The sequence below is a fragment of the Venturia canescens genome, chromosome 3, assembly GCF_019457755.1.
Source record: "Venturia canescens isolate UGA chromosome 3, ASM1945775v1, whole genome shotgun sequence".
NCBI classification, from domain to species: Eukaryota; Metazoa; Arthropoda; class Insecta; order Hymenoptera; family Ichneumonidae; genus Venturia; species Venturia canescens.
This window is the reverse complement of record NC_057423.1, coordinates 46,701-61,328: the sequence shown is the minus strand read 5'-3', so window position 1 is coordinate 61,328 and position 14,628 is coordinate 46,701. Positions and strand designations below refer to the sequence as shown.

The following is a 14,628-nucleotide window of genomic DNA, read 5'->3' as shown; positions in this document are numbered from 1 at the left end:
AGAATATATTTCCATTAATAAATGCTCGTTTATTCGTATCATTGTTTTTTCACAATATCGATATTTATAATCGTTCATTAGACTCTAAATTGATTTTTTTCAAGTCAGCAGTACAAGAGGACACGAGTCACCAAGTCACCAAGTTGACCTCGTGTACAAATATCGAATCTTTTGACGACTTTCGTGATTTTCTTTGAATCCAACGTTCGAGAATACGTCAATTGAGCGAGCGCACATGTCCGACACGCGAGATAGTTGGTACAAGTACACACTCGTTCTGAAGCGTTGAGTTACGCAAAAAATGATTACCATAATACCGAAATTCGAAACTATCAATTCATAACAATACATTATCCCTGATTAAAACTGCACCAGCAGCGTATCACTCCGTTTATTATATTTACGAGCGATTATAAAAAAAGAAAAAAAAATGCCTGATAAGAAATTAATTCCGTTACTCGCCGGTTCGTCGGAAACATTATTAGCATCATCATAATTACTCGTATGTGCGTGGGTTCATTTCGACGCGCCCGTTCGTAGCGCTACGATATTTCCAACGAGTCATACTTTCTCATTTAGTGATTGCAAATTATTCAGTTGATTTTGGTCCTTGATGATATTCGTAAAATTTTATTGTTCCGTTTGTGTGATATTTTGCAAATTTTGTGCCATTTAGCAACGGTCTTTTTCCAAAAAATGTTTTTTTTCCGCCAGAGTTTTTCGTAAGCGGGGCATTTTCACCGGCTGAATTGAATTGAATTACGGGTTGCTTCATTCTCTCTCGCCCCTAAACAGCGATATGTTGAAAAACCAATGCGGTGGTAATAAAAATAATTATTATTGTTTTCTCGCGTTTGGCACACAGAGATGGAATCTCTTTCCGAAATGAATTTACCCAGCAACGACAAAAATAAATAATTAAATGTCATTCCGACCGGTGACAAACGAGACCCGTTGCTCCATGCTCCATGCTTACACATTACATAATATTATGAGTAATTTAACACTATTTGAATTAAGTGGAATGCCGGAGATATGAATTTGTTGAATTATCCGAATTTTAGCTCGCTTCACCATTGTATTGCAATAGACAGCCGACCGCTCCGAAGTAACCCTGAAAAATATCAAATGAATTTTAAGCAGGCTCGATGATGATGCTGCGATGAGCGGAATAAGATCTTTATTATGAAACTTTTCAACGGCTGGCTTTACCTCGTGTCGCAGAAAAAAGGCCTTCATAGTTCCCTTGGACCAGTAATCCATCGCGTAAGCGAGCAATTTCATAGATATTTCGTTGACCCTTAGAAAATTACCGACGAATACCACCTGTAACATGTGGAGAGAAAGAGAGAGAGAGAGAGAAAGGAAACTGTAATTATGATCGTTAGTCCATGTGATTTGTTGAATTTTCATCACATTCAGAAACTAACCCTTTCGATGTTTTCGTTAACGGCGCACATTCGGGCGATCGAGCCAATGTTGTTTGTGATTGTGACGAGGGTAGCACGAGCGAGATCCTCTTTGCTTACAGCGTTACGACGATTTTTCGAATTCATCTGACCGAAGCTGAATACATTGAGAAAACTTAACATACAGTCGAAAATTAGAAAAGAAAAAATTTTAAGACCATCTACAAGGAGGGGATTAAAAATAAGGTGCAAATAACGTGCAACTTTTGATGAGAAATAATAATTGTTGATTAAGACGACGATATGGTTCAATGCGAACACCATCGAGAGGGGGAGAGCACATGCGGAGGGTGGTTGATGCAACCTAATGAACGATGATGGACGATGGGGACTACGTAGAATTACCTGCTCGCTACGAGATCTCCTGGAAGTTCGAACGGTCCATAATCACCGCCGTAAATATCCTTAACGAGTTTATCCACCCTCGTATTGTCCCCGCTCGTTGCAAGCTCGATCGCCTCTTCGAAACTATTGCAACCGGTGAGTAAACAACAAAGACCGAGAAAAGTTCCACCACCCAGACTGTAAGAAACAATCACAATGATTAATAAAATCATTTATTCATACGGTATATCGATGAACCGGGGGGGAGACATAATTAGGGCGGGGATAAAGACAGGCAGGCAGGCATACCTGGTGCCGGATATCCTCTTGAACTTGTCCGGGCCATAAACCGCTAATATACTCACGCCTGAGCCTATATTGACGAGCTGTACGATCATACGAAAGCTCATTTTAAACTTTATTATCGCCGCAATAACAATGGAAAACAAAGTAAAACTTACCAAAAAGGGATAGGGCTCGGAAAAGTCATAAGGAACCTGGCAACATTTAGTCTCATCGGTCGGATGAGACCAGTAATAGCACTCGTGGGGATTCGTCGTTTCTATGTACAGCATTCCGTGTAACAAACTGTTCAATTCGTCAAACTTGGCCAAACTCATATTCACTTCCTACAAGAACAATAATAACAACAACAACAACAACAACAACAACAACAACAACAACGGCAACAACAGTGATAATGCAGTAAATATCGTCCAGCGTCGACGATTCAGATTCTCGTTCAACACCAATTCCGACTCTCATGCATAAAGAGTTTATTTTTTAAACACAGCATGTAGATTAATATTGACCTTTTTAAAATTTTCTTCAAACTTGAAGGCACCTCCACCCGTTGCACAAACAGTGGTGACCAAATTAGCCATCCCTTTAGATTTTGCTAGAGCCAAAAAATTGCCCATTTCGCTAGTTGGAAATCGAATAAAGTGGAGAGTACCTCTCCTACCTCGTATCAACACATTGTCCATCTGAAAAAGTTCCGAGCGGAGCCCATTATTATAATTTTAGTAGTATGAAAAACCTTATTCTTTCCGTTTATCATCCTTTTTGAAATCTTTCCTCTGCGGGAAAGAAAAGAAATGTACATATGTAGGGGAATATGGGGCAAAGTGGCCCACTTAAGGAATTTAACGAGTTTTGTCGGGTAGCACATGGTCATTTACTTATTTTTATGTCCCCAAACTGATTCCACCTCCTTATTGCTAGAATTAAAAAAAAAAAAAAATTTTGGGGCAAAGTGGCCACCCCCTCAAATGCGATGAAAATCGATAATTGTCACTTCTCGTTAAATAGACGTTGTAATTGATTGTTCCCGCATGGAACATTGAAGGCCGCGATAAACCGAAAAGAAACGAGGCATAGTAGGTACACTCCTTCGATGGGATGAAAAATGAATTAGTCGGAATACTTGGATAAATTTTGCCATTACCAGTGGCAAAAGCCCGTTCTTATCGGGGGCAAATCGTGGGAAAACCGTCATTATCACGAGTCCGTCGTATCGCGCAAATCTAGTGAGTAAGAAAAAAGAGATCATCAAAAAAGAAAAATTCTTGTCTGCGGCGGACGTTGCGTGTATTTTCTGCGATCAACTTTATTCGCATTCCTCCAAAGATTGAATTCGCTGCGAAACATGCCTAAAATGGGCGCACACCTTGTGTGCAGGTTTTGATGAAGATGAAGTCCATTATAAGTACGATTTTTGTCAATTAAAATACAATAGACATTTATCAGTAATTTGCAAAATGATTCTCACCCTCTGCCTCAAATAGCTATCAATTTATCAAAAAACATAGAATTCTCGCTGATCCTGTGCCCCGCCAGAAATCGGAATTGCGTGAGTGGCCACTTTGCCCCAGAATTCAAAAATGCCCCAATAAAGTGGGTGGCCACTTTGCCCCATGTTCCCCTATATTAGGGTGGTTGTTATTTGGGGTTAACATTCATTTTACCCTTTCCGCCCCCTAAATTGGTTCGAAATGCATAAAAAGTAATGCTGTAATTTTTTCAGATTAATTAAAACAATGCTGCTACATGGAAAAAATTTCCAAAACTCCTACCCTCAAAGCAAAACGACAATTTTGGGGACACGCAATTTCAAGTACGCAGTTTTAATTGAGAAACAAAAGAAAAATTCTCCAAAATCTGATATAGGGGGTTTTTGAGGGTGCTCTTTCAGAATCTGTCTTTTATTTTGTAAAATTAACTCGAAATCTTTTTATATTTTTGCGTTTTTAATTGAAAAGTCAAGAATTTTTAACGTTTTTTTTTCCTTCAAATCGATTTTCGTTATTGTTGCTGCACTCAAATAACTATATTATCGCCAGCAAAGGTGTTCTATAATGTCTGACCTTTCCAGAACATTGGTTATAAACACTTTTTTCTCACTCAGTCTTTGCTCAGTCATCATGATGTAAATTTCCGTGATTTGTTTTTTCTCGAAAGTCTCAACTTAACAAAAAAATGTTACAAAACAAAAGGTGTTGAGCAACATCTAAAGAATACGTGCAATTTTTCTTCAAAAATTTTCTAGCTAATTTTGTATTTTTCAGTTTTGACAATTTTTTGTAAAGTTGAAATTTTTTGAAAAAAAATTTATTTCTCATCGCATTATAATTAAGTTCATAATTTACTTCTTAAAAAGTTTCAACTTAAAAAAAAAAAAAAATTTATATCGCAAAAATTGTTTCGAATAATTCAAAGTTCAAGTAAAAAATCATAAAAATTTACATCATGCTGTTTTGCAAAAACCGCCATATGGGAAAAACTGAATGAAAAAAAAAGAGAGTTCATAACCTGTGTTTTGGAAAGGTCAGACATTAAGGACACCTTTGCTGGCGATAATATTAGTTATTAGAGTGCAGCAACAATAACGAAAATCGATTTGAAGGAAAAAAAATCTCAATGTATCAGATTTTGAAGAACTTTTCTTTCGTTCCTCACAATCAGTTAAAACTGTGTACTCGAAATTGCGTGTCCAAAATTGTCGTTTTGCGCATTAAATGGATTAGCATGGTGATGCTATACAATATTTTGTGAGTAGAAGTTTTGGAAATTTTTTTCCGTGTAGCAACATGCTTGTAAAGTAATTTCCGAAAATTTCAAAATTTTTCAAACGTATCTAGACCCACAGTAAAATCGTGACGACAAACGCAGAAAAACTCCATGTATTTGTCATGGGGGTTTACCATGTAAAACCCCTATGGTCGAGGGTTAAGCATTGTTTTAAAAATCTGAACAAATTACAGCATTACTTTTTATATATTTCGAAACGATTTAGGAGGCGGAAAGGGTAAAAATAAATGTTGACCCCAAATAACGATCACCCCAATAATGTATCACGAATTATTCGATTTACTTGTAAATGCGTGTCACGGTGTCCCGTTTTACCGTACGATGAATTTTTCGTCAAGTAACGTCGTATGTTCTTGAGTGTCTCAACCTCCGCGTCCGCCTCGATTCTCGTTATATCCTTCGGCTCAAAGTATACCAATTTCGAGAGCGTACCACCGATATCCATGCCGAACCAAGGCATAGCTGAAACATTCGAGAACGCAACGCGAAATTTTTATTCTTCTCTTAGCATTCTCGATTAGACTATAAAAAACGACTCGATTTTTTTATATTCAAACAACCCGTAGGACACGCAGAGAATTACCTAAAAAACGAAGGAACGAGATTACAATTCGTAATAGTAACGAGTGCGCGAAACTGCAGCACCACCGACGTTGTGACAATAATATTTGAATAAAAACATTGAGACTCTTTTCAAGAAAAAATCCAACACTCCCGGGAGCAGCAAGGTACGTGGGTAGGTTATTAAGAAAGGAGTAGAGCAAGCGGGGGAGCTATACAATTTATTATATAGTTTTATAAATTAAATAAAAAATAATGGCAAATCCAGGCACTCATACAATTCGGGGACTCACAGGGCGGTGAGTGATTTTGTTGTTGATGTTGGGTTGTTGTCGGTGTGGCTGGAGCAGCTGAATTCGAATAGCCATTCGATGCCATGACTCGTGCACTTTGACGACCCTTAAAAACGTTTGGACTCATAGCCCAACGAGAAATGATCCTTTGTCCGTCTCGAGGAAACGACCACGGATTTATCTGCTGAAACAACATTAATCGCCGCTGCTACATTTACTAATATCAACATTTCGGTGTTAATCAGAGAAGGAAGCAGTCGGAGGAGAAAAAAACGCATGTTCACAGTTCGATAGTTCGAGGTCGGTTTCAAATGTTGAAAAAAAAAAAAAAATTGATCGTTTTGTTTGGGGAATCGAGCTTGCTCGACGCAACTGCGGCTAGTCCAGAAACTGCAGGATGCCAAAGGTTTCTCTTTAATTATTCGTGCTCGAAACAAGAAATTCTGAGCTCGAAATGTTACGTAGCTCCGTATAAACGTGTATACATACGTACACACAGATGACACATGCATATAAATATTAATTCAAACGTCGAACCTCTCCTCTTCTCTCTTTACCTGACTTTTGTCACCGATGGTGCTTTTCTACCCCCGCTCGCTCCCCCCTTTTACTCCATCTCAATCGAATCTATGTTGTATCTATGATTAAACGAAGAAAAGAATTTCGTTACGCAAAGAGAAGTGACCACGCGAACATTAAAATAATATCTCAACGCCGTTTGAAATAAATATGAGACGGAACCTTGAACCATGATGTAATCAGTGTTCCTCCTCCAAAGACACGATTCTCATGCGTGAAAATACCAAGAATTTCGTACAATTCGATGTACACCAAATATGCGATTTTCCCGTCGATTAAAAGAATCTTTCACTCATGTTTTTTTTTGTGTATGCGTGTGTGTGTGTGCGCGCGCGCGCGCGCTGAAGCACGACTTCTCCACTTCGGAGGTCAAAAGATTTTTGCATATTCTATAAGCCCGTAAATACGATCATAACGGTACTCTTAGTTAGTAAAACAGCCGTGTCCGTCTGCCGATTTATTCAAATTCAAGCGTTCATAATTGTCACCTTTTCCCTTGTAAATTTTTGTATTATTCTTGCTTCTTCGTTTGATTAATATTTATAGATTGCATACCGTTTCAACCAGAATCGAATAGAAAAAGGCAGATCAAAAAACTTGGAGGTATACTAATGAAAATACGTCACCTCTGCGCATTGATCGACGCAAGCATTCCATATTAGGATAAAAACTTGTGCGTCATTTTTGCACTTAAGAAATTTAAAAAAAATGCAACATTTTAAAAAGATGCATTATTGAATCTTCTAAGAATGTATTCAACAGATAAACCAAGTTTTAGGATGACGTAAAGAATTATTTTACCGATGCCTTGGCGAGTCAGCGCCTAAAATGCTATCGTCGTTTTTCGTCGGTGTTCAATGAATATGCAATCTTTTATTTCTCTCAAGTTAGAGAGCCGTAGCATTTACAAAAGTTCATTTGTTTTCATCTATACAAAGCGCCATCTTTCTTTCTTCCAAATCCTTAGGTATTATAAAACTGGTTTCATGCTTGGATCTATGTCTAAAATAAATCATGGATAATAAGCAAAGAAGAATGATGAGTACAAAAATAATTTGGAGAAAGTTTATAAATTGGATTCTTTTCCTTACATGAAAAGTTTTATGAGCAGGCTTGACGAAGCAGTATTGATACCAAACTCAGCGACATTTGGTAATTCTTGCTTGTTGGGTAGAACAAATTATGGCACAACTTTGATAAACATCAATATGATGATATTAAATAACGATTTCTCACCTGAAAACATTGTGCGATTTTGACATAAAGATGTGTATTATCTCGTGAAGATCATGAAATTATTTGCAACGGCGGATAAGTTTGACAATTATCGTATTTTTCATCCGCATCCGAAATCCAAAAAGGTCGACTGGTAAATGAAAGAGAAAATTCTTTCTTTATCCCTCATTTATGATGCAAAAAACTACGAGTCGTATACAAGCGCGTGTTTTAAGATATTTCTTGCACATGTGCAACAACCTTGACTCTCGCAGCACCGCGTGTATACCCATTCCTCATTTTAATAAGACTAAAGATTTAAAAAATGTTGGACTTGCCTCATTATTTTATTGATACACACGTTTAAAGTAGCGATGACATTCGCGTCTCTTGTTCGACTCATCAACTGTTGCTACACGCATCTCGTTATAATAATGGTTAAACCAACAACAGAACTTTTTTCACCTGATAATGAGAAAAACACTGTTACATCAAAGGAACGCTTTCATAGGCCACCGTCCAAGTTATTTTACTCTTGGAAATTTGACGGCGAGTTGACGGCTCACGGATATTTATAATTCTATACTCGTAAAGTTCATTTTCTTTCGTCCTCGCTTTGGTTTATTGAGGCTATTTCCCCAGAAATGATTTGGTTGTTGTGTTGTTTCTTCGTACGCGACGACTACTACTGTACTACTATAATAGCACGAACTTCTTTCTCAAAGGAAAATGATGACCGGACCTGACTACCACCACGTGACCGTGAGCACCGTGAGTGCTCACGGTTTTTTTTTCCCAGAGAAGCGCATCATCCTTTCGCATACGCGATACGCGATTGTATGGTCGTCGTCGTCGTCGTATGATGGCCCCACGTGATCAACACCATTTGCGCAATTGCAAATGCGCGCGAGTTTTTCATTTTCCTCGTCTGTTCCACGCCATTTTGTGTGGCGTTCCAGTAGTTCACGCAACATCCGCTACGAGGCTACAGTTTCTCTTGTTAACGCTTCATATCAGGACTGATCAGGACGGACAAATTCCAAAAAATTGAACAAAATGACATGCCAATTTTACCCCCACCACCACGAATTGTTTGTTTTATTCAGAGAAAGAGAAAGTAAGTCTCGGCGAGCTCGGACCAGCAGACGACAGGGCTGTCAATGTACTTGTCCCGAGACTCCCATCCATCCCATCCGCCACGTAACCCTTCGTCCGTGTGGTGAATCCTATTATATTACCAACAATCATTCACAGCAAACCAAAAGCACCAAAAGTATATATATATATAATATAGCAAACAACGACGAAGCAGTCGTCGAGACAATCGCGAGCGGGGAAGAAAATGTGTAGGCAACAAAAGAAACAGTCGACAATTTATATAGCGTTTGGTTGCTATTTTGCGTGCTGCTGATTCCGCTCGGGCTTTTCTCCGCTTCGGCTCTGTGGTCCCTGATGGCTGTGGATGGTTTATTGGAAATAGTACGGATGTTGGTAAAGAAGGATCCGCCACAGCTGTGGTATATTGAAAAGAATGGTTAAGGGATGCGCGTTTCGTCTCGGGTACAGTGGCAGACTCATCAGTAGGGCTGATGCCAACTGTACCCTACCCCAGACGCTGTGGATGCGGGTACTGGGAATAGGATGTGTTATATATTGAATGAGAGCCTGTCGAAGCGTATACGAGAAAGTTGTAGCCTCGTAGCGGTGGTTGCGTGAGTTGCATGGAACGCCACATTTATACTGCTCGTATCGCCATCTCGTAATTGCATAATAAATTACAGAGATCTAATTGCGTCTTTTTACTCAAGCGGCAGTCGGGAAGCAGTAGTAGATAAAATTGATCACCACTCGATTTTGATATTTGCCCTTATATATATATCAGCAGACGACAGGGCTGTCAATGTACTTGTCCCGAGACTCTACTACCGAGTCTCTTGATATTATTGTAAAATTCATTATGGATTGTTTGTTTTTATTATATATAGTTTTGTGAATATATAATTAATTGAAATGTTTTTGTTCGACAGTATTTTTTGACACACAAACAAAACAAAAAATAGCGTTAATTTAAGATGCCGCTATATTTTTTCAAATTTAGTCGAAAGCTTGTGTTTTTTCAAACGCACTAATCGATTTTAAATCGTTTACGTTTATTGTTTGAAAACCAATAATACTTTTTAAAAGTTTATCATTTCATCGTATTGTTTTTCCGAAAAATATATAAATTAATAAAATGTTCGTTTGATGAATCCTATATATAAACGCACTTGACGACTCATGTGTTAAACGTGTTCGAATTTCATCCCGAATATTCATCTCTGATATAATAATGAAAAAAAAATCAAAAATGGCCGATTCTGTTGTGTCGTTGGTGTCGTTGGTTTTGTTTGAAAATTGTCATCAATGGCATCAATGGTAAACATAACCTAATATAACCTATGCGTAGCATTCGTTATTTCGTTCGTGAATAGAAGTGAATCAAATGAAATGATGGCTCATCGGGACAGTAACGTCGATTCCAATGGAATGCATAATTTGATCGATAACAAAAGCATTAATTTAGATAATTGTCGGAAGCTCGTCAAGTCCTACATCGATTTGGTGAGTTGCAGAATTTTTGTGACAAGCCAAACGTCAAATTTTCCGTTCTCCACATTTTTTTTATTTGTTTTTCATTGTTGATTTTTTATTTTATCGACTTAAACAGCATTTGTACAGCGCTGCGTTATTTTGGGCTGACAAAGTTGTCTCTTTGAGCAACGAAGATCCCAAAGATTTATGTTCTCTCGCGCAATGTATGTACCTTATGAAACAGTATCATCGCGCTGCCCATTTAATCAGAAGCCGAGGACTCGAAAAGGTATTGCAAATGTTGTATATTCTCAACCATATATCCATTAATCAAACTTTCTGTTTTTTCAAATTTATGAATAAACAGAAATTTTTATTTTATTCTTTATTTTTACAGACGGATCTCTTTTGCCATTATCTGGTCGTACGGAGTTTATTGGAAGCTAAAGAGTATACCGAAGCGCTGCAGGTGATTAAAGACTCGGAACATTGCACAAGCATGAGCCAATCCAGTGCCAGCTTCGTAGATAATGCTCTCATGATGCAAGATGCACCCAAAAATGTAAGCACAGATTCACAAAATGGTTCTCACTGTGGGAATTATTTTCATTAGTTCTCATAGAAAACAATAATTACTGTTCGTTCGTAATTTGTACTGTAATACGAAATTGATAATATTTCAATCCTAGCCTGAATTTTATGCGAGAAGAAAGAAAGAAATGCCTCGTTGAGCTTCCAAAATTTTGGCTCGACAGGATACGAATAATTTTTTGGAATCATTATAAAAAAATGAGTCATCGTCTACTGTTGCGAAAGATTCATTTTTTTACCAGTTTAATACAGTTCTTGTTTAATAATTTATCGTTTGCGTAATTAATCGCTCCCCTAATGCGTATGTATGTTATTATGTATTCAATTTTACAAAATCTAAGCAGATCCAAAGTTCGATATCGTACGTGAAAGGAAGAGTTTTTGAAGCGACGGACAATCGAACAGTGGCAATGGAATGTTACAAGCACGCTCTTCAATGCGATGTTTATAACTATCAAGCTTTTGAAGCTCTTGTACAAAATCAAATGCTATCCGCTAGCGAAGGTACCATACTTGGCTGAATTAGGATGCAACGGAATATAGAACATAAATTCATAATAATGTTACATTGTTCTTAGAAAGAGACCTGTTGGAATCGTTGCCTCTCAGTGAACAGTGCACCGAAGCGGAACGCGATCTTTTGCGACTTTTGTACGATAGCAAGTTGAAAAAGTATCAAGTGCCATCGGAGGAACAACCTTCGATAGCTTGCAGCATTTCTGGTATTTCGGTATCCGACAGATTGGGAAATAATCTCGATATGCAAGTCTCAAGGGCAGAGAGATTGTACTACAATTGTGATTATCATCAGTGTTTCTCTCTGACAGAACGGTATGCACCATCCGTTTCAAATTTCATCACAAATTACATAGGGATTCTTTTTTCGACCCCTCAACAATTAAAAAATAGACAACCCCGATGATGCTCGGAGAAAGAAAACTGGTTCACTTTGAATTGATGTATATTACAGAATATTAAAAAAGGATCCGTACCACAGTTCGTGTTTACCGGTACACATAGCATGTTTGGTCGAATTAAAAAAAACGAACGGTGAGTAGAATTATGAGAAGATGAGATTAACAACGGTAAATGAAGAAGGACCAATTGATCAGCATTTAATGATTAATGCGAATAATATTTTTCGTTTTTCTAGCACTTTTCTATTTAGCGCACAAACTGGTAGACTTGTATCCGGACATGGCTCTTGCTTGGTTCGCGGTTGGTTGTTATTACTTTGGTATAGGTAATAACCGAATGGAGTCAATATTTTTTATTGGAAATTCAATATTTTCGTAATTTGTTCAATTTTCGACGAAAAATAACTGTTTTATCATTCTCTCGGGTATTTTTTCGTTATTCATTATTTCAGGTAAGAGCGATCATGCGAGGAGATATTTGGCAAAAGCGACAGCGCTTGATAGACTTTTTGGTCCAGCTTGGTTGGCTTACGGTCATTCATTTGCCGCTGAAAATGAGCACGACCAAGCGATGGCAGCATATTTCAAGGCTTCGCAGTTAATGAAAGGCTGTCATCTTCCCTTACTCTACATCGGCTTAGAATGCGGTTTAACAAATAATCTCAAGCTTGCCGACAAATTTTTTCAACAGGCGCAAAGCATCGCACCCAATGATCCTTTCGTTATTCACGAAACGGGCGTTATATCTTTTTACAATTTAGAGTACGTGGGAATAACATTTTAAAGAGAATGTCTACGTTTAATAGTTGAAAAGATAATGGAAAAACTTTTCTTTCTCCTTATCTATCGGAGTAACTGAACAAAAGTGATAAAAGTTTTTTTTTTTTTTTTTTTTTTTTTTTTTTTCAAAAAAGTAGCCAATCTTTGTATATTTAAAAAGAGAAAGAAAGGTGACTTTCGGATCGAAGGCTTAAAGAAGCCTTAAGCTTTCCGATCAACAACAAAAACATTCATTCAATTACCCAGATAATTTTTTCACAACAAAAAACCAAGTCTCCCATGGCTTTTACACGTGGGGTTGATATTTTTTTGTTTTCGTGTAACGCGCCGAACCGATGGTGTTATGTGTGATTTTCCCAAACGTTTTAGTTATAAATCGGCAGAACGGCAATTCAAAGAGGCCATGAAGAGAATTCAAGGTAGTGTGAAGAACGTTATATTGCCGAGCAAATGGGAAGCTCTTTTGAATAATCTTGGGCACACGTGTAGAAAAATGAAAAAATACGACGAGGCCTTGGAGTATCATCAGCAGGTATAAGAAAATTGGGCTCAACTTCACTATACCGGTCGGTCACGAAAATACGGTTTAATATTTTTGTCAATTACTTCCAGGCCTTGGTACTCAATCCCTTGAATCCTTCGACATATTCGGCAATAGGTTTCATACATTCTTTGGTGGGAAGCACTCAGGAAGCCGTCGACGCTTTTCACAGAGCTCTTGGCTTGAGAAGAGACGATACTTTTACAACCACAATGCTCGGATATGTAATGGAACAATTGATCGAAGAAACCCCACCATTTCCTGGTACGTGTAACAGAGCTTTAATTTTAAAGGATCCTAAAAACAATTCCAAACTACATACCGCGTCTTAAATACGAAGTGACCGACGTTGGACATGCCTCGATTCAGTTTCCTATAGGCTCAATTGAGCATTCGTACATTCGTGCAACCCCAACGGAATACTCGATAATACAAAGAAATGTTATTTCATTTTCTTTTGAAATGATGCACAACCGGTTGATATTCTTTTTTTTTTTTAATAACTTGCATCAGTCCAATTGTAACCTTATATTTTGTCTCCTGTTCTCATATATTTTGATTTCATTGGAATGAATGTGTGCGTGTGTGTTTTAAGAATATGACCATTGTCGCCGTCCTCATTTATTGAATAAATGCAATAAACATAATTGTAAATCAAAGATTGATCGAACTTTCATGCTCGAGTACATCGATTGATGATAAAAAAAAAATCGAGGTATGATCCAACCAATGAATTCCCATTATTCGAAATATGCCACAGTGTATATAATTGTAATATAGCTGACAAAAAAAATAAATTCATCAGACGCTCCACCGACCATGCCGAAATACAAATTTTCCGAGGAACGTGTACAGACAGAGAGTGCAGCGGAATCGAGTGAAAATTTGAACGCGGGACCTACAGGATCTCAGGATCCTGCTGACATCAACAAGCTACGGGTGAATTTGTTTTCCCGATGGGGCGAAGATTCCGGAAAAACTGAGAAAACAACCTCAGAAAAAGAAGAAGAAAGTTCGCCAGAACTAGTTGTTAATTATTCAACTCGTGAAATGAGTCCCGAATATCCAATGATGGATTCGTCAACGGCCCAGATAGAATATTAAAAAAAAAAAAATGAACAAATGAATAAATCTCTGAACGATAATTGTAAAATTTTTCACATAATTATTTCGATGGATTCTTTTCCCTCATTAATTTGTAATTATTTCCGTTACAGAGATGAAAGAATTTTTCCAATCACGCGCGATTGTGCAGGCAATCATGAATTATAAAATCGGGATTTTTTTTTTCGTACTTTTGCTTATCCGTTATTCACGTGGTTTCATTCTCTTCTCGTTTTCCCTCCTCTCCCCCCCTGCCGCGGTAACAGAGACTCGACGCGCAGTATACGCCCGCCGGCCGAACCGCCGACCGCCGAACACTACACTACACGACTACGCTACACACTCGTCAATTCAGTTCGCGAGCGCGAGGATCGGGAACGGGCGTTTCGTTATCTCTTCCTCGAAAATTCACTTTGACGCCTTGTCCTCGAAAAATTCAAACGAATAGAATCCTCGAAGAAACAGTAATTATATTGCAAAGGAGTTGCGCAAGAGTATCGTTTGAATAAAATAATTATTGTAAATCGAGTGAAACTTAAAAATACATGTAAAATCATTTATCGAAAACAAAAGGCTGCCGATGGGTTAATTTC

General features: G+C 37.9%; 2 protein-coding genes across 13 annotated transcripts; one reads left to right on the top strand and one right to left on the bottom strand.

The window, feature by feature from the left end:
• Positions 1 to 8: 8 nt before the first annotated feature.
• On the bottom strand, positions 9 to 8,267 carry fbl (pantothenate kinase 3 fbl). 10 transcript variants are annotated; one of them, XM_043414137.1, is made up of 13 exons: positions 7,893 to 8,267; positions 7,553 to 7,682; positions 7,408 to 7,478; positions 7,118 to 7,318; positions 5,723 to 5,921; positions 5,167 to 5,345; positions 2,606 to 2,779; positions 2,255 to 2,422; positions 2,103 to 2,179; positions 1,815 to 1,991; positions 1,431 to 1,584; positions 1,213 to 1,326; positions 9 to 1,114 (listed from the first exon to the last, which is right to left on the bottom strand). In XM_043414137.1, exons 5-13 carry the CDS (start codon positions 5,862 to 5,864, stop codon positions 1,061 to 1,063), a joined length of 1,239 nt encoding a protein of 412 aa, XP_043270072.1. In that variant the 5' UTR covers positions 5,865 to 5,921; positions 7,118 to 7,318; positions 7,408 to 7,478; positions 7,553 to 7,682; positions 7,893 to 8,267; the 3' UTR covers positions 9 to 1,060. The 10 variants fall into 10 exon arrangements, with proteins under 10 accessions (XP_043270072.1, XP_043270074.1, XP_043270075.1 ...); XM_043414139.1 differs by having other exon boundaries at positions 5,723 to 5,918; XM_043414140.1 differs by lacking the exons at positions 7,118 to 7,318; positions 7,408 to 7,478 and adding an exon at positions 6,295 to 6,375.
• Positions 8,268 to 9,460: 1,193 nt separating this feature from the next.
• On the top strand, positions 9,461 to 14,076 carry Cdc16 (cell division cycle protein 16). Of its 3 annotated transcripts, XM_043414131.1 has the most exons (12): positions 9,461 to 9,476; positions 9,978 to 10,132; positions 10,239 to 10,391; positions 10,500 to 10,664; positions 11,035 to 11,197; positions 11,272 to 11,524; positions 11,664 to 11,743; positions 11,847 to 11,936; positions 12,063 to 12,372; positions 12,760 to 12,922; positions 13,003 to 13,195; positions 13,737 to 14,076. In XM_043414131.1, the coding sequence occupies exons 2-12, from the start codon at positions 10,019 to 10,021 to the stop codon at positions 14,033 to 14,035; spliced, it is 1,983 nt and encodes a 660-aa protein (XP_043270066.1). In that variant the 5' UTR covers positions 9,461 to 9,476; positions 9,978 to 10,018; the 3' UTR covers positions 14,036 to 14,076. The 3 variants fall into 3 exon arrangements, with proteins under 3 accessions (XP_043270066.1, XP_043270064.1, XP_043270067.1); XM_043414129.1 differs by lacking the exon at positions 9,461 to 9,476 and having other exon boundaries at positions 9,550 to 10,132; XM_043414132.1 differs by lacking the exon at positions 9,461 to 9,476 and having other exon boundaries at positions 9,642 to 10,132; positions 11,038 to 11,197.
• Positions 14,077 to 14,628: the final 552 nt, after the last annotated feature.